The sequence below is a fragment of the Malania oleifera genome, chromosome 1 (genome assembly GCF_029873635.1).
Source record: "Malania oleifera isolate guangnan ecotype guangnan chromosome 1, ASM2987363v1, whole genome shotgun sequence".
NCBI classification, from domain to species: Eukaryota; Viridiplantae; Streptophyta; class Magnoliopsida; order Santalales; family Ximeniaceae; genus Malania; species Malania oleifera.
The window spans coordinates 122,445,212-122,466,965 of NC_080417.1; the positions used below are offsets into that span (position 1 = coordinate 122,445,212).

Consider the following 21,754-nt stretch of genomic DNA (forward strand, 5'->3'; position numbering starts at 1 on the left):
TTATACAGTTTTACAGAAACAGAAAATATATACATATATTAGTAATATTTTGAATAGAAACCTAAAGTACAGAAATGTTAAGCAACAGGTAAAAGATGAAGATTATATTACTGGTATTGTGCTTTACAGATTCAGTGAGACATGACTATATAGTAATAGATTTTCACAGTATTGTAACTCATTTGCCACACACTAATAATAGCATATTTCGTCTTACTGAGCTTTGGCTCATCCCAGTGTTGAATTATTTTTTAGGTGAGCCAGTTGGGCGAGTGGACCAGGCTCGTAGATAGAGGGGCCACAGTACTACCTTGTCAGAGAGAGTGAGTATATTTTTGAGAGTATTTTTGTATAGCCCTCACCAGTTGAGGATATTTGGGGAACATATATGTATATTTTGGGAAACACTTTAACACTCTGGTATTGTATAGTACGTATGGTTATGTTTATTTGATTTCTGCTTCTTGCTGCTTAGGTTGATGATTAAGTTCAATCCAATGTGGTATCAGAGCATGTTAAATGTTATAGTATATGTATAAAAAAAATCCATTTAAATAGCAGAACATTACACAGCAGAAATAAAATATAAAATCCTCAAATTACATTACCAGAGTTCTAACTATCTTTATACACACACACACACACACACATATATATATATATATATATATATATATATATCTATTTCCACATAACTACATCTCATAAAACTAGACAAAAATAAAATCTCTATCTACACACTTCCTACATAAAATTTACACCACTAGCTTGGCTCCACTAGCCTGCTAGATTCGATTTCTAGTATTCCTTGAAAAAAATAGTTTGTAAAGTAGGGGTGGGGCACAGCTCAGTAAGGGAAAGACTAAATTAATGTCAGTGTGTGGCTAGCATGCATTTAGTGTACAGAAAATAACCAGTTCACTAAGCAGATAAACTCATTTATGAAAACATTCTTATTTTACACTCTCACACACAATTAGCCGAGGATAGGGAAGATTACCCACCCATACAAGTAGCTTCCCTCTACTCTAGTACCATTACTAATATCAGGGCACTCACCTTTCTCAGTAAGTCCTCGAAGTTATCTTAATAATTAACTGTATTCACATAAATTAACAGATATGCATATAAGACACTCCCTGTGACAAACACGCCATTCACCTTCCCCATGGCACGGGTTGTGCGGCCCGAAGGCTGGACTAAGCCTGGGTGATCAGCCCAAATAAATTCAAAAACAACATCCTCTGCAAACATATCTGCAGGCATCCACAACAAAGCTGCAGGTCCGACACCCTTACTTCAACCTCACGTAGGCAGTCGGCTGGACTCCCTACACTTCTATCCAGATAGTGCAGGTGCACATGGTCTAACTAGCAATAGTACCGTGCTCATACTACACTGGTCCCCAGGGTTTCCAAAGCATATCATGTAATTTAGATAATAGAAATCACCATTTAAAACATTAATTCACATATATTTCCCGTTATTCAAATAACCTGGCCCCCGACCACAAAATACGATTCGTCATATAGCCACCAATCAAAACTCGGCCCTCGGCCGTCAAATAATAATCATGGCCCTTGGCCAATCGACAATACCCAGCCACTAGCCGTTAGTTCAAACACCTGCATTTCATAAACAATTTCAGCAATTTCACAAGCATTTTCAGTATTTCTCAAATAATTCAGTATTTCAAAATCCCAAATCCTGATATACAATAATCCATACAAACTAAATCATCTGCCACACGATTTTCCACATTTTAACATATCCATATAAACAAACAAGCTTTCCACCGTTCATTTTATTCAAAAATACCATACCATATATCATAAATTTGTAAAATCCATTTCGAACTGTTGATTTTCATAATAACCTTTAAATTCCCAAATGAATAAATAAATAAATAAATATATTTATATAAACATGACAATTAAATTGATTCAAATGTCATAAAATTACTGACTTAACTTAATCCCCTTACTTGATTCCTCAAAAAGCCGGATAACACCCCGCCCTACGCCCCAAGTGTTCAAAAACCCCTGAGCCCTAAAATTCAAATTTCACCATATTATTCGTCACAATTTTTAGAGTAATTTTCCCTAAAGTTTCCCTAGATTCTGAATACCCTAAATAGCATAATAAAAGCCTAAATTATTAAACTTACCCCCTATTTAGAATTGGTACTCCAGAACTCCAATTCAAAAACTCGCTCTGGCTAGATTGTAGAGAATCTCCCCACGAGTCTCCTGGCAATTTCCATTCGTTAATGGGGCTTATAGTTTAAGAGTAATTGAGGTAAATTTGAGATTTGGCCTTACCCCAGAAGATATGCCTACACTGCTCTCATAACAGATCCGCTCCAGTAGAAATGTCGGTGGCGGCGAGCAGAGCCCAAGGGTATTTTTGGATTTTTGATCAGCCGAATAATAGAGACGAGATGGAGAAGAGTGGAAGAGAAGAGACAAGGGAGACGAGGGGGGCCTCCGTGCTTACTTCCGCCTGAAGGATCCTGAGATCCTTCAGGATATATATATTTATATCATTATAATATTATATTATTATTATATTATATTATTTAATTAATAATAATAATTATTATTTATTTAATTTTAATTTTAATTTTTTTAATAATATTTTTTTTAATTAATTTTTTTTAATAATTTTTTTTTTACGATCACTACATATGACCTTAACCCAAAAATATTTAGATAGCTTATGCTCATTCAACATGGTCCTACCCATTTCTTGTAAAGACCTATTCTTTCTTTCTGCCACGCCATTTTGTTGAAGGGTCCTAGGTGTAGAAAAGTTGTGTGATATACCCTCTAGGTCACAATAATCTTCTATGCCTTCATTTTTAAATTCAATGCCCCTATCACTTCTTATGTGAGCTATCTTATAGCCTTTTTCATTTTGAATTCTCTTGCAAAGTTTAGTAAATTGTTCACATAATTCATTTTTATGTGAGAGAAACAACACCCATATGAACCTAGAATAGTCATCAATAATGACAAAAGCATATGATTTTCCACCAAGACTTTACACAGAATTAGGACCAAACAAATTCAAGAAAAGCATTTCAAGTGGTTTAGTGGTAGATATAAATTTCTTTCTCTTAAACCTAGTTTTTGTTTGCTCACCCATTTGACATGCATCACAAATTTTATCTTTCATAAATGGTGTTTTAGGCAAACCTTTTACTAAATCTTTTCTTACTAGTTTTGACAATAAGTCCATGCTAACGTGTCCTAAGTGCCTATGCCATAATCAACTAACTTTATTAATTGCAAAAAAACAAGTTACTTGTTGTGAAGCTAAATTATCAAAAGTAGTTGCATATACATTTTCATGGCGATCTGCAGTGAAAAGAATTTTATGATTTGATTTGCTTTCAACTATGCATTTATCATTTTCAAATGAAACTTTATATCCTTTATCACACAATTGACTAATGCTCAACAAATTATGCTTCAAGAAATCAACTAATAGAACATTATCAATAACCAGGGAAGGATCCTTATTGACTTTACCTACGTCGATGATGCGTCCCTTTGCATTGTCACCAAATGTCACATACCCTCCATCCTTCAGAGAGATTGAAGCGAATTTTTCCCTGTCGCCGACTATATGTCATGAGCACCCGCTATCCAGGTACCATTTGTCTTTTAAAGAGGACAAACTCAAACATACCTCATCATCATGTGCCATCAAACACAGATTAGCAACCTCTGAGTCACTGCGGTCTAAGTCTAAGTCACTGCTACTTAGTTTATCCCATGAAATGCCTGTTTTAATGACTCTCTTCTTTTTCCTAGCATCCTTTTTCAGTAGTGGACAATCCGATTTGATATACCCAACTTTGTTGCAGTTATAGCATATAGGAGCATTTGACTTTTCCTTTCTTTTACTCGACTCTCCCTTATCAGACGCAACCTCCTTATATCTTTTGTATGACTTTCTATTCTTCTTAAAGAATTTGCTGAATTTTCTAGTTAGCATGACCATATCATCCTCAGAATCCGGTTCGCTGCATTCACTAGATGTATTAATGGAAGTTTTCAATGTAGTCATCTTCTTCACCCTATTATGTTCATTAGGTCTCTTATTTATAACTAGTTCATAGGTGATTAGTGAACCTATCAATTCATCTAATGTCATGGCCTTAAGGTCTCTACCCTCAAAAATGGTCGTAGCCTTAGCTTCCCAAACAGGAGGCAAGCCTCTAAGGATCTTCCTAATCATCTCATATGTAGGATAAGTCTTACCTAATGCATGCAGTGAGTTTATAATGTGTGTGAATCTAGTGTACATACTCTGAATTGACTCACCTACATTCATCCTAAAAGTCTCATATTCACTAGTCAACATATCTATCCTATTATCTTTTACATCCCTAGTGCCTTCATATGTGACTTCTAATTAATGCCAGATTTCTTTTACAGTAGCACATGTCATTACTCTATTAAACTCATTTTCATCAAGACCACAATACAAATTAGTCATAGCAGTGATATTTAAACTAACAGTTTTCATATCATCATCATTATATTCTTCCTCAGTTTTAGGAACTCTAGTCTCACCCTCTATTTTCATAGGAACATAATTTCCCTTAGAGATAATCCTCCACACCTTCTAATCTATATTTTGAAGGTAGATGTGCATCCTCTGTTTCCAGAAAGTGTAATTAACACTACTGAAAACCGGAGGTCGTGAGGAAAAGGGCCCTCAAGGAAAGGGGTCACGGTGCTATGAGTCATTCAAGATCTTTTGTAAAATAACTGTTAAGTCTATGCTATGTGGCTTTGATACCAATTGTTAGCTTTACCGTAATCCCAAGAGGTGGGGTGAATTAGTATTTTCAAAATTAATGTCCTAGGTCAATCCTCTAACAACAGTATTACACAAGCCTAAGGTTAATGTAGTGCAAATAAAGTAAATCAATATAAATATACAGTGGAAATTAAACTACACAAATAATTTAGCTAAGCATGCACAATAAAGCGGTAAATAGAGATGACACCCAAAAATGTTATCGAGGTTCGGCAAACTGCTTACATCCCCACCTTGGCTAACAAACACAAGGATTACCACTATGAGCTCACTTAACGGGTGGAGGGGCACCTAAACAACCATGTCAATTAGCATAGGGCTGACCTCAACCTTTACAAACAATCCTTACCGGGCTAGATTACCGCCCCCTCAGGTCAGACTTGGAATACAACAATATTTTCACAATATAACCAGTACAGTGATTATGCTTCTCAGTAAAGCATATATGTACCAAATGCACATCAATAGTATAGGTTATGTAAGCTCAGTGATGTGTATCTTTGTGCCAGCAATACTCAACAAGATGTGATAACAAGTATGCTCAAGAGTGTTCTAATCAAGCTATATCTTTGAAACAAGTTATATCAAATCTCAATAACAACTCAAAGTTTCAAAGATGTTAATCAAATATTCAAACTAATTCAAAATATTTTCCTTCAATGAAATAAGTACAAGAGTAGTTTGAAAATATTATTGCTTGGAAAAATAATTGCACAACAAAATCAAAGCTATACTTGTAATGACAATGCAAAGATCCTTAAGCTTGTTAGTTTATCCCAACACAAGACTTACAATATTGAAATTTATTGGATAAACTTAACTAAACTCCCCAAAATCAATATCAATAATCAACCAAAGCAAAGGGAGTATTAGTAATATCTAATAAGCATTAGCACAATCAATAAGCTCTCATAAAGCTAAGATGTATCAAGGGAATGAAGATATGAGAATATTTGTGTAAAAAAAGATTTTGAAATAGAGAGGATTTTTGCTAATGATTTTCTTAATCTTGTTGCTAATCCACCCAAATGAGGTCTTATATATAGACAAAGGCCAAAATATAACCATTTAGGACATGTAGGGTATTATTAGGAATGTTTTAAAACATATTAGAAAAATTAACCCTGTTTAAAGCATTTTAACCTCGGTAAATAATTTGTAACCCGAGAGGTTTCGGGTAGCTGAACTTTAGTTCTGTCACCCGAATACACTTAACTCAAAAATCCATTTTTAATGGTTTGGGTGCCCGAGTTCAAGCTCGGTTGGTTGAATAAAAGTTAGAATCTTTTTGTCCGCAGTTCGGGTGCTCGGGTCTAAGTTCGGTTACCTGAATACAGGTTTTCGGTCGCCCGAGGCCTATTTTGAACTAAAATGTTCGGTAGCTAGAGTTGGTGAAAATGTCCTTTTAAGGGTTTGGTCGCTCGAGGGAGATAGGATCATTTTTGGTTCGGTCGCCCGAAATCAAGTCAACTCGCCGACAGTGGTTCGGGCGCCCGAGGTGTTTTGAACATCATAGGTTCGGTCGCCCGACCTCTCACAGGATTTTCATTTTAAGTCCAGTTTGTCTCAATTTTGATCCCCTGATTTGTGAATGATAATGATGACTTATTTGAGCATAAGTGTTGGGACCTAAGGTCTCACTAAGGTCTACTGAGCTTACCATATATCCTATATGCTTGATATGTAGATAATTATTACAAGACATTTTTCTCCTAATTACTATTATAGACCGACATTACATAAAATGAATTACAATCATAAAAATAGTCTTTGGGGTTTTCATGCTTTGCTTTCATGTGTCATTACTTGATCTGTTAATATAAACCTGCACATACACTTTGAAAGCTATCAAATACTAGAGTATTTGTCATTATCAAAACCGGGTGTGACGTATAAGGTCAACACAAGTGAGCCAAGAAGACCATGAGCCTAAGTTTTTAGTTTATTTATCTTCTTACACTAATTATATGCCCAACTAGAATCCCATTTTTTTGTGGATAGGTTGAAAATTTAATTACTTGGCTTCTCATCCAAACTATTTTTTAGTCCATTACAAGAACATTGTGATTAAGCTATATAATGAAAGTAGTTTATTTTTCATCACATACCCCTTTACACATCCAACTTGAAAGTTTCAAACTTTAATTGATGGGATATCCTCTAGGGAAGAACTAAGTTATCTACTTTATTATTATATCACCACCATTTACTGTGAACATTGGTCAATCACTCGCTTGTCAAGCTCCATTCAACCACCTGCAAAATCTCACTCTACTTTAAGTTGACAAACTTTAGCTAATTTTTGCTAAAGGCTTCACCAATAACTTCCTTCTTTATTGCATTATTAGTTAGAATAATATTTGCTTACATAGAGGTCTATCGCGATATTTCAATCACTACAACTCCTTTCTACCAAAAGGCTAAACTCTTTATATTTCTCTTTCAATCAATTTTGGTTGCCTCCCATCAAGCATCTAAATGGATAGAGTTTGGAACCTCTATATTGAAGGTAGAATTATAGCATAGACATTGTAGATCAATATTTAACAAATAATAAAAATAATAATAAATTATAAAAGATCCTAAATCTTCCTTAGTCTACAAAACAAGTGCCATAGGCATGATTTTGAAAATATGTTTTGAAATCATTATGTTTGAAACAGCACTTCAAAGTCATTTTAAAGAAATCATATGTTCCAAATGGATTATCCAGAATAGCTTTCCTCGCTGTGCATTTTTGCAAGATGAGTTAACCACGCACAATGGCGCAAGGGCAATTTTAGATTAAAAAAACAATTTTAACTTAAAATCGTGTTGCTTAAAAACGATTTCAGCGAAATTTCCCCTATCCCAGAAAATAATTGAGAATTGGCTCATTCGCCTGATCCCCGTTGCTCCTTGTAGTGACGTGGCGTATCGACCAACAAAAGAAAGTATCGTTGCTCATATCGCGACTCGTGAGAACTCGCGGACGCCGGAACAGCGTGGTGCGCGCACGGCGCATTCTAGCTGCACGGGACCCTCTCTCGGTCGCCAGTGGTCTCTTCACCTCCGCGATATCAAGGCGAAGCTATCTCTGGCCTGACTGTTCTATCTTCTTTCTCAACCTTAGTCCCGGGAGGACCATGATTACTCCGGTAATTCGCGAATCTACCACCTCCTTTGTCTTTTCTCTCTCCTGTTGGATCATCTAGATGCAAATCAAATACATAACACTTTGATTCGATCTATTAATATCAGTGTGTAATTTTGTTTGTAAAAATATGATGCAGCAGAGAAGTGGATCTGGGCCATCACAAAGCCCTAGATCTACGTCTGCACAACCTTTTCTATCAGTCTCAGTCACTGATCCTGTGAAGTTGGGCAATGGCGTTCAAGCTTACATCTCCTACCGGGTCATCACCAAGGTAATTTGTGATTATCATCGTTTCCGTACCTTGCTTCTCAATATCTTCTTTCAGAAGTATTGGATTTTATTAAGTGCTTGCGAGAAATGGTTTGCGTTGGGGAGGGGCAGTGGGTTGATAGAGTTGAGTTTGTTCGTTAGGATGGGAATCGACCTAAGCGACATGGAAAAGGTGAAAAATGAATTTATGCTCCCTAAATTGAACTCTACCCCAACTGCAAGGTCGATTAAGATATGTAGTTTCGTACGTGATGGATTGAAAATTTCTCATGTACTGTGCTGCCATGGCTCCTTGCAATAGTTTCCAATTTTGATTCAATACTATTGGCTAACACCTGCAACTAGTGTGTTATTTTAAAGGGCTTGAAGTTTTGGCTTATTGAAAGTTAAGAATTCTGGACTTAGAAGGTAGATTAAGTCTGTAAGATACAGAAAATAAGAGATCAGGGCAGGTGTGTGAGGGCATAGACTACTTTAGACTTATCTTTAGCGAGTGATAACACTACTGAAGATAAGAGCTGCACCGAAGAGATGCAACTTATGTAACTTGAGCTGAAATGGGACAGTGAAGGTACGTTGAGAACTACTGAAGATAGAGCTGCACATTCCATGGGAATATCTTGAAGCAAGAAAAAAAAAAAGGCTGGTATGCTCAGACTATTTACCAAACACTTAAGACTTGAAATTGACAGGCACATCTAACAATTTAAAGACATTGAAAAGTTAAGGGGTCAAAAATTTTCAGGCTTTGGATTTGTGTTTGTTGAGGTTGCAACCCAATTAGTCTTGAGGCAGCAAGAATCTTGGAGTCTGTACAAAGCACTCAGGTGGGCTTGTGTCTATGACTATTTTGTTCTTTATGGGACACCTTTTTACAAATATGTGTTCTTGTTAACACCTTTCGATGGTAAATTTTGAGAGAGTGATTTACTTTACTTTGATAATCAAATTAATAGAAATACTCCCCATACCATTTGCAGCATAGGGCGCCATTGGGCATCAATGGAGTGCATCAAGTATAAGGAGATGAGTGATTTCTCATAATAAAAAAAAAAACGAGAAGAGTGATACTTCCACATAAAAATGCTTATGCTCATTTTGTAAGCAGAGTAATTGATGTGCTGCATTTTGCTCTCTGTCTTTAACTACGTTGATATACTTGTTGGTATGCTTGTCAAGTTGAAACATGCCTATTGATAAGATAGCAGACAGATGAGTTGCTAATCGTTAGACAAGGTCACTAGAAGAAATTGAAAAATTAAGGGGTAAAAAACTTTCAGGCTTTGTTGAGGCTTGGAACCCAATTAGTCTTGAGGCAGCAATGAATTTTGGAATCTGTGCAAAGCACACATGAAAATGTAACTTTGTGTCCATGACTACTATGTTCTTTATGGGACATGTGTTTACATATTTCTGTTCTTGTTAACACTTTTTGATAATAAATCTTGCGAGGGTAATATACTAAACTTTGATAGTCAAATTAATAAAAGCATTGGCCATACTGTTTGCAGCATAGGGACGCCATTGGGTGTCAATGCAGTGCATCATAAATAAAGAGAAGAGTGATTTCTTATCCGAAGAGAGAGAGAGAGAGAGAGAGAGAGCAGTAGTGCTTCGACATATCATGCGTATGCTCATTTTTGTAAGAAAATTAGTTGATGTGCTGCAATTTGCTCTCTTTATCTAAACTGTGCGATACACATGTTGATATGCTAGTCAAGTTGAAACATGCCCATTGATAAGATAACAGACAGTTGAGTGGTTAGACAAGGTCATTGACTCACCAGAATCAGCTCTAATTTGACCACACAAAATTTGGTCCAAAGATGTTCAGGGTGAATTTACTTTTGTTCTTGCCGTTTCACTAAGTATTTTTATTCGGTTGTAAGGTCTTAAGTAGTTTCTGTGCTCTAGTAAAGTCGTATGGATAATTTAATTGTGAAGGTAAAGGACATTTGTTACTGTTGCTGCAATATACTATTCATCTTTGCATTTTTGTTGTGAATGGTATCTCTTTTGCTTTATTCATGTTTTTTTCCCTCTACATGTAGTGAAAAATAAAATTCAACGACTTATGCCAGTTTGCTTTTTTGAATGTTTGAGAGGACTTATTTTCTTCGCAGACGAATTTGCCTGAGTACCAAGGGCCAGAGAAGATTGTCATTCGCCGTTATAGTGATTTTGTTTGGCTTCGCGATCGACTTTTTGAGAAGTACAAGGGCATTTTTATTCCTCCTCTTCCAGAGAAGAGTGCTGTAGGTAACATTCAAATGATGATTTTTCCGCTGGTATAAGTAGATTATCTCATAGTAATCTAAAAATACTATACAGTGTAACAATATGGCATCATGATGGTTATTTTTGGTGTTTAAACTTAAAGGGCCACTATCTCCACTTCTTTATTTTCTTCTGATTTGACGGGCAATGTCTGCAGTGCTTTCTCTCCAATTTTTAAGCATGGCATTACCAAGTGAAATTCTGATGCCTAGATTCTTAAGCATCATCTAAGGACTCTATTGTTGTGCTTGTATCTCTATCATATCTTAGTCATGGTCATTTGAGTATCTTTCTCTGAAAGCATCACTGTAGTTTTCACTCAGTGGTATCTATATAATAGGTTTCTTGATATGCTCCAATTGTTCATTTATGACTATCACAAATGAGAAGGGCTCAAATACTGTTCTAGCTAATTGGTAGGTTCTCATCTTCCAATTGCTTTCCTGGAAGTTGTACTTCCATCATATATTTCCAAATGTGTGGTTATTTAATTTATAGGCAATCATGATGGTTGGCCATCGTAGTGTAATATATTTGGATGTTATGGGTGAAATTGTCTTAAATTATCTAAAACAAGTGTGTATGGCAGAGATTAATCATTATCTTAATATCTTATTTGCCAACATATGGATCCTGATTGTGAATAGTGGCTCAACACCAGCTTCGTTATTGTATAACAACCAGAAGGTATGAAGGATTTATTAATTAGACATTGATTTGTATGCATAATTATAAGAATAATTTTCAAATTTTAATCTGCAATTTATTTGGGAACAAAATATTTTTATATAGATTGTGTGATCAGGGTAGGTGTAATCAAGAACACTCTCAGTTCTTACAAGATTGGCTGAACAGATTTAGGGTGAGTTTGCCCTCCCCTTTTTTTGCCTCAACTTCTCCTTTTTAAAAGTAAAAATTGAATCAAACGTGTTCGGTAAACAGCTTTTCCAGTCTTTAAAAGCTAACTTTTAGCTTTTTTGATGAGCTTTTCAAAGTCAGAGATTTAAAGCTTTCAGAAGCTAAAAGCTAGCTTTTTCTCCAACAAACTATTCAATTCCAATATTGTCCTTAATTTTTTTTTTATCAAAGATTACAAAACTAACAATACATAAATTATATTTCCTAAAATTACATTTCTATTTTAGTCATTTTAAATTCTTTTAGGCACCTTACAACTTTTTTACTGAACATTCAAAGTCAACTTTTTTACCGAACACTCAAAGTCAGCTTTTTACCGAACACTTAAAGTCTCAAGAGGACCAAACATTTTTAAAATAATATAAAAAGACTGCTTTTCATCAGTTTCTTTTTAAAAGGTCCTTTTTAAAAGTCACCAGGGGGGCCAAACTAAGCCTTAGCAGCTGCACTTGCTTATGCTCCAGTTGCTTGATTAATTTGCAGTTGGCTTTGCTTTGTTCACTGTTGTTCTTCATCCACTGGGTATTCTGCTGTATGACTCGGGTTGTTCCACTGTATTCTTTCATCCCTTTTTCAGGGACTAAAGAAGCAAACCATGGATTGATTGATTTGATAAATAAATTGTAAACTACTGCTTGTAAGTTGCGCTGTATGAGGGTAAAGAAACAATCCATGGATTGATTGATTTTACCTAAAATCATTTCTCCCATTTTGTCTTGATATCAAGAGTGTATTAGAACTGATCTGTAGATCTATTTTTTGGGGTACATGATCATTTATGCATTTATGTTGTCCATAACAATCTGTAAAGTGTTTTCATGCATATTGAAAAAGGAAAATACAAAAAACGCATTATTACCTGGCTAAGGGCCACTGGATATTGAGTTTAGACGGTGCCTCTTGAACTAAATTTTGGCCTTCTTATCTTTGCTGAATTGGTCGACAGGCCATTTTATTGCCACATCACTAATTGTTAGGCTCACTTCACATTATGTCTTGTGATGGGAGTCACAATTAAGGCCTCTATGGATTGGGGACGGATGCATTAATAGACCGACCCAATGAACTGTGTTCTATCTTCTTCCACAAATTTTCAAAAGTTATAAGATCAGTCATGACTCCATCCTAAATTTTCAATGATTATGTGCTGTGTGTGCAAGTATCATTGGAAATTATTGTATTTGACATGGAAATGAATGATTCTATCTTTTTTGTGACACAGTTCATATGTTATGTAAATCAGAATGGTGCCACTCAATGTGCACAGAATGGCCAAATATGCACTTTCTGTTCAATGAACCACTGTGGGCATAGTGCTGATCTGTCTTCTTTATCTTGCTTGTTAAGTCTTAGACAGCCTTTTGGGTATTTAATTAGACAGAGAGAAAGGAGGAGGAGGGGATACTACATTAAGATTATATTGTATGCATTTTGAATTATATTTAGACTAACTTTACTATCTCCAACACAGAGAAATTCCGTTTCAGTGCTGAATTTATTGAGATGAGGCGTCAAGCATTGGATATATTTGTTAACCGGATAGCTTCACATCATGAGCTCCAGCAGAGTGAGGATCTGAGAACTTTCTTGCAGGCGGACGAAGAGGTTAAAGATTATAGTTTGATGTCTTAAGTAAACAAAAACAATATGAACATAGAACAGAACAATTCCCTTTTAGTACTCTGAAATTAGTTTAATCATTATCAGATATTGGGTATCTGGAATCTGCATTATTGTGCCTTGATGCATGCTTCTGTATGCTATGAGTGAAGCAAAATATGAGGCTGAATTTGTTGTATGATGGAATGGGAATCATAATGGAAATGTGAATGAAAAAGTGAGAGCCATCTGACTTATTGTCTGCTTGTTAGCATTCTTATTCCCATTCCCGTCCCCTTTCCAGCATAGAATCAACTAAGCCTATATATTTTTATACCTTGTTATCACTATATTGCCAGGATTTTATGCTGCTCCAGATATATAGTATAACCCATGATAAACATTGCTGGGGTACTTTTGATACTTAAAAGAATTGCATATGAACTTCTTTTTGGGAAGAACTTGTTGTGCTTATTGATGCATCTGACATTCTAACCCTCCATTCTTATTGGTCCCTGCAGAATCTACTAAAATCAGATCGATACTGTTGTAAAACTGTCCAAATGCTATGTTTTACTTTTAAATTTCTATTTTTAATTTGATTTTATTGGCCTTCTGTGCAGACAATGGAGAGGGCAAGGTCTCAAGAGACTGGTATTTTTAAGAAGAAGCCAGCTGATTTGATGCAAATTTTCAAGGTAATTCATAGTTAAGAGATAATATCATTATATCTTTTGAAAATTGACGGTGCTCATATCGAAATAAATTAAATGTTAATTCTAAATGAATGTGATGAAGTAGATGGAAGCCTGTTTAAATGAAGATGCTTTAGTGGTTTACCCAATTCCTTAAAGACATATGGAAACACATTGAAATAAAGACTTCTCTCTTTACTGGATATTTTTATTTTTCAAAATATATACACATCAAAGAAAGCCTCCAATGCATGTATGAACAGCAGGAAGTACTAGTACTAGCATTCATAATGTATGCATCACGCACAGTGTCACTTTTCATAATCTCGAACATTGTTTGGGGTTATTTCTAACCCGGTTTCCCTACTCATCAATTTTAGCTGTGTGGAGGATACCCATATGGTAGAAATATAGAATAAAGTCATCCCGTAGATTAGAAATGTCTTGAACCTGACTTCGTACCCTGCAATTCATATTATTCTATATCATGGTTGGAGAGCTTAATGCCACCTCCAGTAATGGTCCACCAGTTCTTTGTGTTACATTTGAACAGACCAAGCATTTTTTCCACATTGGAGAACAATTCCCAGGCCTATCTCCGATGTGGATGCTCAAATTTTTTACCAAAAATTCCTTTCTTTTCCTTCTTCATAGTGAGTATATGAAGTTTTTTAGGCAGCCCTCCATGAGATGGTCCTCTATTATCTTGAAGGATATTTTGATCTTATTTGTAACATTAGATGACTGTAGGACTAAAAGAGCTGCTTGAACAAGGACTGTTCATTTGGGAGGATTAAATGTGATTTGGTAGTGACTTTTCCATTTTTTTACAGGATGTTCAGACTAAAGTGAGTGATGTTGTTCTTGGAAAGGAAAAGCCAGTGGAGGAATCGAACCCTGAATATGAGAAGCTGAAACATTACATCTTTGAGCTTGAAGATCACGTTGCTGAGGCTCAGAAGCATGCATATCGTTTAGTTAAAAGGCACAGAGGTAGTTAGGATAATGAAGAGTGGCTATATGAGAAATTTTTATTTTAAATAGTTTTTGTTCTCCATCTCATTCATGTTTTTAACCTTCCGCTTAGTATTATTGACGATGCCATGTGCATGAGATGTAATTCTTTTTTATCTTTTTTCCACAGAGTTGGGGCAATCTCTATCAGATTTTGGGAAGGCAGTCAATCTCCTGGGCGTTTGCGAGGGAAATGCCCTTGGAAAAGCATTTTCTGAGCTTGGGGTCAAATCAGAGACATTATCAGTTAAGCTGCAGAAGGAGGTAGGCTTGAATTGAAAGCTCCTTTTAAGTGACTCTTCCCTGCACACATGCATGAAGCCATGAACCCACCTCTCACACTGTTGAGATTTCTTTTTGAAATAGTTTGTCATGGTGATTTTATTCTTCCATATGAATGGTCAGGCACACCACCTTTTGATGAATTTTGAAGAACCTTTGAAAGATTATGTTCGTGCTGTGCAATCTATTAAGGTGAGTTTGGTCTATCCAATGCTAAGCACTTGAAAAAAATTGGGATCTTAATTTGTCTGTGGCCAGATGGAATTGCATGTGTCGAGTTCAGCTAAAACATTAAAAAGGAGAAAAATTAATGAGGATTGATCAGTGTTTTATTTTCTTTGTCGTTTTTTTTTTCCCATTTCCCGTGGTTGGTTTTTGGGGACAGGCTACAATAGCAGAGAGAGCCAATGCCTTCAGGCAACAGTGTGAGCTGGCTGAAACTGTTAAGCTGAAGGAGATAAATCTGTATGGTTCTGGTCAACTATTTCTATTTATTTTGTGTTCTTGTTATATCTGCTTTAACAGTAAGCTTTCTAATTTGATTGTTGATCTGCACATATAAAGACTTCTATTTTGATGATAGATCTGCACATACAAAAGCTTGCTTTTACCGGTAGGAAGATACTTTACCAACATCCATTGCCAGAGTCCAGAAACCTGACACAGTTCATTTTTTCTTAAAAAGTGCATTGAGTGTAGGCTGTGCGGCATAGGTAGTGGTAATATAGCATTGTTAGTTGTTACCATTGACTAGTTAATGGGACCACGCTGTGTGTGTGTGCAATAGAAAATAATAGAGAAGAAATAATTACCTGAAAGTTGGATGAAAATAGAAGAAGAAAACAAAAAGGAAGAACAGGATAACAGAGCATGTGGATGAGTTTTGGGGAACTTCACTTTACTTCTAATTACCATTTTGGTGTCTCCCCCTATTTAATTGTTTGATTTGTAGGGTAAGTTAAGTTGAAAGGATAATATGGAAATTGAAACTGCTAGCTAGTTTTTCCTGTAGTGGAGATACATTTAACTGTATTGTCCTTTAATGAAGTCCTGACAATATGAGGTGGCATTTGGACGGTGCATTAAAATTTGATTTAATTTTAAATTATAGGAAATGGTCACATTCTACCAACACGTGTCTTTTTTTTTTTTAAAAATGGTGAAGGTGAAATTTGAAGTGGTGGTGGTGATGAGGCATGCCTGTAATCTTGATCACCTGCTTCTGGCATACGCAGTCTCCATTGCACACGCATAGTGTATTTACTGGGATTTAGTCCCTGCATGTGGCCTCAAGTAGTTGTCCACGTGCCGGCAACTCAAACCCAAGCATTGAGTAAGGTGAAGAGCCACATTTACCACTTGGACAGTTACCTTATGTTAAATCCAAAATGTGTTTGCAAGTAGCAAATATGCTGCTATAAGTTTTTTTTGTTTTATCCCAACAGAATTCATGAAGCAGCACATTTCATTTGTAACAATAAACTCTTGTTAATCTATAGAAAAGAATTGTGCATTTTAAGGCACCCTTTGGTCACTGCTGCTGGTTGTTTTTCACCTGCTAAGTTCATTTCACTTTTGGCTCAGAGTGGATTCAGTTTGTATTTTCTAGTTTGTAATAATTTGCTTACTGGTTTGCAGTGACAAACTCATGCTAACACGGTCCGATAAGGTGGGAGAGGCCGAGTTTGAATATAAGGAGGCAAGTTTCTTGTGTAGAAATCTTCTGGCGTACACCTTATGAATTTATTTATATTGACTTCTATTTTGGTTTCTTTTATTAAAGTTGAAGGCAGAGAGTGAGGAAGCAACAAGAAGATTTGAGACGATTGTGCGGCTTATGAATGAAGAGATTGTGCGCTTCCAAGAGCAGAAAACATTGGACATGGGGCTTGCTTTCCATGAATTTGCAAGGGGCCAGGCTCGTCTGGCAAATGGTATTGCAGATGCCTGGCGAAGTCTCCTTCCTAAGCTTGAAGCCTGCTCATTGTCATGACAGATGAATCCTCTGAAACTGTGAAATCCACTGAATGTCCAAGGACATTCTGGTGTTGTTTGTAGAGTGGCTGTTTCCATTTTACCACCTTTTAAAAACTGAGGCCTAATTGTAAAGTTATAGATCTTTTTTGAAGAGCTCCAATTAGTGGCAAAACTCACTAGGCTTGGGTTTTATTTCAAAACTTTGAGATCCAATTTAAATGAATTTGCTGTTTAGCTCAACGAAAAAAAATAAAATTGATGTCACGTTTAAGTATGAATTTTAGACCTTGGGTTTGAATTTGAATGAATTTCAATACAATTTTATTTTATGTTTATATCTTACTTAAATCCTCAAATTCAAATCCAAGACTTCTCTAAACATAGGGTAAATGAAGTTGCGTTCAAAATTTGAAGGGACTTTTTGTTTGTCTATTCTTAAAAAAAAAAATGCTATTTATACACTTGAATTAAATCATGTATGATGTCACTTGTTTGTCAAAAATATTTGGATGAGTTACCTTTTTCACAAGTTACAAAAATTAACTTTGAAAGAAGTCTACCAAGCATATCAAGTTGTTTCACCTACTATCATACAACTGTTTGATTAGCCAAATATGATTTTTTATTGTATATGTAGATAAATTATTATGTCATCCCCTAGCAACCATTTCACAATTTTTTAATGGACAGGTCTTTAAAGTTTCGCTGTATTACACTTTACTTTCTTAAAGTTGAAATGGTATCACTCTGATTCTTAAAAGTTTCAATGGACATTGTCACAATGTACTGAAATTTAAGGATAAAATTATCATAATTGAAACTTTAGAAGAGTGATCACAGTGTACGTAGTCTTATCCTAATTTTTATGTAGAAAGGTTGTTTCCTTGGATTCAAATTTATGATCAATTGATCGTAAAGGAACAATCTTATCTTTGATCTAAGACTCACCCTCAACTTTAGAAAATTATGATTTGTCAATTATTAGTCTGATAACCTAAATGGTGTGTGTATGGGTGTGGAAGCGCATGAAAATAGAAGATGTAGAAGATTATGTAAGGATGGGGATATAAATGGTTTCGAGAGTGGTTGGGATAAATTTGTAACTCAAGACGTATTTAGGATAATAAAATGGGGAATGAATTGTTTTGACTTGAATCCGCCGCGTCCCAAATATCATTAGGATTAATTGAGCATCTGTATAAATATAATATTTTTATTCAATTATTCATAACTTCTAAATACATTATTTTTAGTTTATTTTGTATTATAGTAAAAAAAAAAAAAGTTATTTTGTCTATATATAATTATAAAATAAGATAATTTATGTCATTTTTATAAGATAAAAGACATGAATTGTTTTTATTTTCAAAATTGTATATCTCTCTTTATAGTTAGCATGGAAATATAAGTAATGTCCGAGTTATATCCAGGGTGCTAAGCAAGGTTGCTCCAAATATGTCCTAATTAGTAATTACATCTCCATATATAGGGAAAGGTTTGTACGATTATTTATTTTAGTTAAATAAAAAGTGCACATATTAAACTAAAATCTTGTTGGTCATAAAATTATATTTTTTTAAAAAATAATTTATTAAACCATTTTATAGAATTAAAACAAAAAATAAAAATAATAACAAGCAGGCCTTACTTTCTTTCACATTGTCAATAATCTGTTGACTCCAAGTCTCCAATCCTGCACAGAAGTGAACTGTTTGTATTCCAGTGAAGGGTGCCATTCAAGTTTCAATCTCAACCTTCCAAAGCCTATCATTTCATCCTACCCACTCCCCAGTGTTGCGGTTTTTCTATCTTCTTCTTCTTCCTCCTCCTCCTCCTCTCCCGCCCTCTCTCTCTCTCTGAGACGCTCGGAAGGACGGAAGCCATGGCTGCTGCAGTGAGACTCGTCTTCCACCCGACACATGCCGGTTCTCCATTGCATTTCTCGTCCCCTCAGGCTGTTCCCCAGGCGCTGGTATTCCCCAGTTGTGCTACCCACCGGTTCTTTCAACAGTGCAAGTTTCCGGGCTACCCGAATCTGGCGGCACTGTGCAAGGCCACGCCGGGAAATGACGGCACTGCGTCAGCCGACGACGGTGTGTCTCTCGGAACCATGAAATTGCCTCCGGATATTGATGTTGCGAGATTCGAAACCCTCCTTTTTCAGGTGCGTCACTGATCACTTGCTACTTCTATTCGTTGTGAGGTTTGAAATGTCTGTAAATTGTGAGCTTTTAATTCTAGCCCATTTAATTGAAAACGGAATATTAATTTTTTTGGGGGTTTTGATTTGACAGTGGGCTAATAGTCTTTGCCAAGGAGCTAGTCTTCCTCTTCCTCTGCCTCTGAAGGTTGGTCATTGTGTTCTGTTCTTTCATTCATAGGAAACCTAAAGCTACTAATGGGCGAATGGGGAAAAAAACACCCAAACAGTGTTTAACGATACAATGCTTAGAGGTGTTTGGCATGAATTATGCAAACTGACTTTCCACTCATTTAGTAGAAGCTATTTATTTTCTACAACTAAATAGACTCCCATAGGTTAAAATTTCAAGTCACTGATTCGTAAGTGTCAAGGATTCATCATTAGTCCTGCCTATTTTATACGTATGCTTTAGAAGTTGGAAATTTTGTTTCAATTAGGTAATTCTGACTGTTTTAGGGCTTTCAGCTCTTTTGCTGCTTTATGTAAATACTAGTGTTGCTTCTACATTTAGGATTACAAGGTTGGTCTAATGGAATAGTTTCACTTGTAGTTTGAATTCCTAATTCCCTTTACATTGCGTTAGGGGAATAGAGATTTGGATTTGGATGAATTTGGACAGATTTCAATACAATTTTATATTACATCTTATTCAAACTCAAAGTCTCTCCAAACATGGGCTTAATGCAGCTACCCCTCCCTCCCATGTTCGTCTTTGTCTTCTCCTTCTCTTTTCTGTTTCTTCCCTTGCTGCCCTACAGTTAACCTGATTGGGAATCTAACCATGACCTCGTGCGCTGTGTTTAATTGCATGATGAGGTGGGAATCTAAAATAAGAAGGGTAATGAGACTTGTGCATCTATCTATCCCTTGCTTTCTCAATCCCATTCCATCATGCAATTGGATGTAACCTCGCTGTCCCCAAGTAAGCACTTTTCTTTTTGAGAAACTCAAACACTCGAGCCTAGATTTCACCAAGTTATGAAGTTGAAAGTAATGCTAGCCTAGATTGGCCATTTGGCTTAATGGGTTGCTCTACATTTCAATGGAACAGGTAGACAAAATACCAGGCGGGGCTAGGTTGGGCTTTGTTACACTTGATGATGGGAAGACCGAAGTCCGCGTGCATATAGATTGCTTGGTTTGCCCTGCAGCTGGTGGCTCTGGTCCAATTTTTCGAGCCACAAGAAACGGTCCCTTGAAAGATCGCCCCCCTCCCGGTGAACCAAGAATCATGAGAAGTCTTCTGTCGGCCCTCAAGAAGTCAGTTGAAGCTGCTAGAGTTTGAACAGATGTGTTGTTTGAAATGTAATTAACTTCTGTAATAGTATACTTGTATCGAACACGATCAAATGTAATCAGCCAGCAAAGCTTGGCTTTAAGTTTTAACAATTAACAAAATGGGTCTCATTGGAGTCAATTCCATACTAATGTGAGAAACCACTAGCAGCCAATGACATCCATTGGCTGAATATCAGTTCTTCAGTTCTATTCATACTTTAAACAAGTGAAGGAAAATATATAAAGCACGAACTGTGAGCAATTTCAACAGGCTCTGTTTGGTTTTATGGAGATTTGCTGCCAAAACAAAACAATGAAAAGTGAGGGTGGCTACCAAGAGCATCAATCAGTGAATTGTTTAAATTTTTGCACATGCTGGACATGAAGTAATGAACTATGGAAACAGCATGCTTCCTTTTATTTTCTTGTGATCTATTCGTGTGGCTCAAGCTCAACAAGCAAGACAACGTTATCTCCCTTCTTTCTTTTCTTTTTTTTTTGGAATATCACCCGGTGTCCACGTGCGTTTTACGCTCTGTGACTACTCCCACATCTTGTGGAGCTGGCCCCACGATACCACAGGGAAGGTAAATTCAGGAGCCCAGTGGCGAGAATCGAACCCGGGAGGCTTTTACAAGCTAACCGTCAAGCGGCATTCTCAAGAAACGCCTTACCACCTGAACCACGCCCTGGGGGCACGTTATCTCCCTTCTTTTTTTTCTTTTTTTTGGGTTACGTTGGGTGTACACGTCCGTTTTACAGTCTGTGACTAATCCCACGCCCTGAGCAGCTACCCCACACTGCCAAGGAGGTAAATTCAGGAGCCGAGGGAAGGAATCGAACCAAGGAGGTGTATAATCATTGACCTCGTGAGAGGCACTCCCGCAGCCCGCCCTTACCACCTGAGCTACACCCTGGGGGTCACGTTATCTCCCTTCTTGAATCTTGTAGGAATGGTTAATAACCGGTAGAGTCCATTGTTTTTTTATTATTATATTTTTGGTTATTTTTCTCCCTATATATTTATTAAAATTAAATAAATCCATCGCAGCATAAATGTACAAAAAATTAGAATCCAAAGCGTTTAATATGCAGAAATTGCCATCATATGAGTCGATAATTTAGCAGCTAATTAACAACAAGAGGGTTTTATATATATAGTAGATTTGGATAATTAAAAAATGTTGGAGGTGCATTTTCAATTTTTAAAAATATTAAGGCTTGTTTCATTTTGAAAAATAGTTTTTATTTTTTTCATTTTAGTTTTCTAAA

General features: G+C 36.1%; 2 protein-coding genes across 4 annotated transcripts; both read left to right on the forward strand.

The window, feature by feature from the left end:
* Positions 1 to 7,680: 7,680 nt before the first annotated feature.
* Positions 7,681 to 17,279, forward strand: LOC131154009 (sorting nexin 1). Of its 2 annotated transcripts, none has more exons than XM_058106462.1 (11): positions 7,681 to 7,970; positions 8,106 to 8,240; positions 10,363 to 10,498; positions 12,906 to 13,039; positions 13,657 to 13,731; positions 14,562 to 14,721; positions 14,873 to 15,006; positions 15,148 to 15,216; positions 15,410 to 15,489; positions 16,663 to 16,723; positions 16,808 to 17,279. In XM_058106462.1, the coding sequence occupies exons 1-11, from the start codon at positions 7,959 to 7,961 to the stop codon at positions 17,015 to 17,017; spliced, it is 1,206 nt and encodes a 401-aa protein (XP_057962445.1). In that variant the 5' UTR covers positions 7,681 to 7,958; the 3' UTR covers positions 17,018 to 17,279. The 2 variants fall into 2 exon arrangements, with proteins under 2 accessions (XP_057962445.1, XP_057962454.1); XM_058106471.1 differs by having other exon boundaries at positions 8,109 to 8,240.
* A 1,357-nt stretch (positions 17,280 to 18,636) lies between these two features.
* Positions 18,637 to 20,621, forward strand: LOC131159115 (uncharacterized). 2 transcript variants are annotated; one of them, XM_058113860.1, is made up of 3 exons: positions 18,637 to 19,165; positions 19,296 to 19,349; positions 20,256 to 20,621. In XM_058113860.1, exons 1-3 carry the CDS (start codon positions 18,884 to 18,886, stop codon positions 20,487 to 20,489), a joined length of 570 nt encoding a protein of 189 aa, XP_057969843.1. In that variant the 5' UTR covers positions 18,637 to 18,883; the 3' UTR covers positions 20,490 to 20,621. The 2 variants fall into 2 exon arrangements, with proteins under 2 accessions (XP_057969843.1, XP_057969844.1); XM_058113861.1 differs by lacking the exon at positions 19,296 to 19,349 and having other exon boundaries at positions 18,663 to 19,165.
* Positions 20,622 to 21,754: the final 1,133 nt, after the last annotated feature.

Coding starts and splice junctions, on each gene's coding strand:
- LOC131159115 (XM_058113860.1), top strand. CDS start 18,884: ATGGCTGCTGCAGTGAGACTCGTCTTCCACCCGACACATGCCGGTTCT. Junction 19,166..19,295: donor TCGAAACCCTCCTTTTTCAG/GTGCGTCACTGA, acceptor TTGATTTGACAG/TGGGCTAATAGTCTTTGCCA. Junction 19,350..20,255: donor CTCTTCCTCTGCCTCTGAAG/GTTGGTCATTGT, acceptor TCAATGGAACAG/GTAGACAAAATACCAGGCGG.
- LOC131154009 (XM_058106462.1), top strand. Junction 8,241..10,362: donor CCTACCGGGTCATCACCAAG/GTAATTTGTGAT, acceptor TTTTCTTCGCAG/ACGAATTTGCCTGAGTACCA. Junction 15,217..15,409: donor GTGCTGTGCAATCTATTAAG/GTGAGTTTGGTC, acceptor TTTTGGGGACAG/GCTACAATAGCAGAGAGAGC.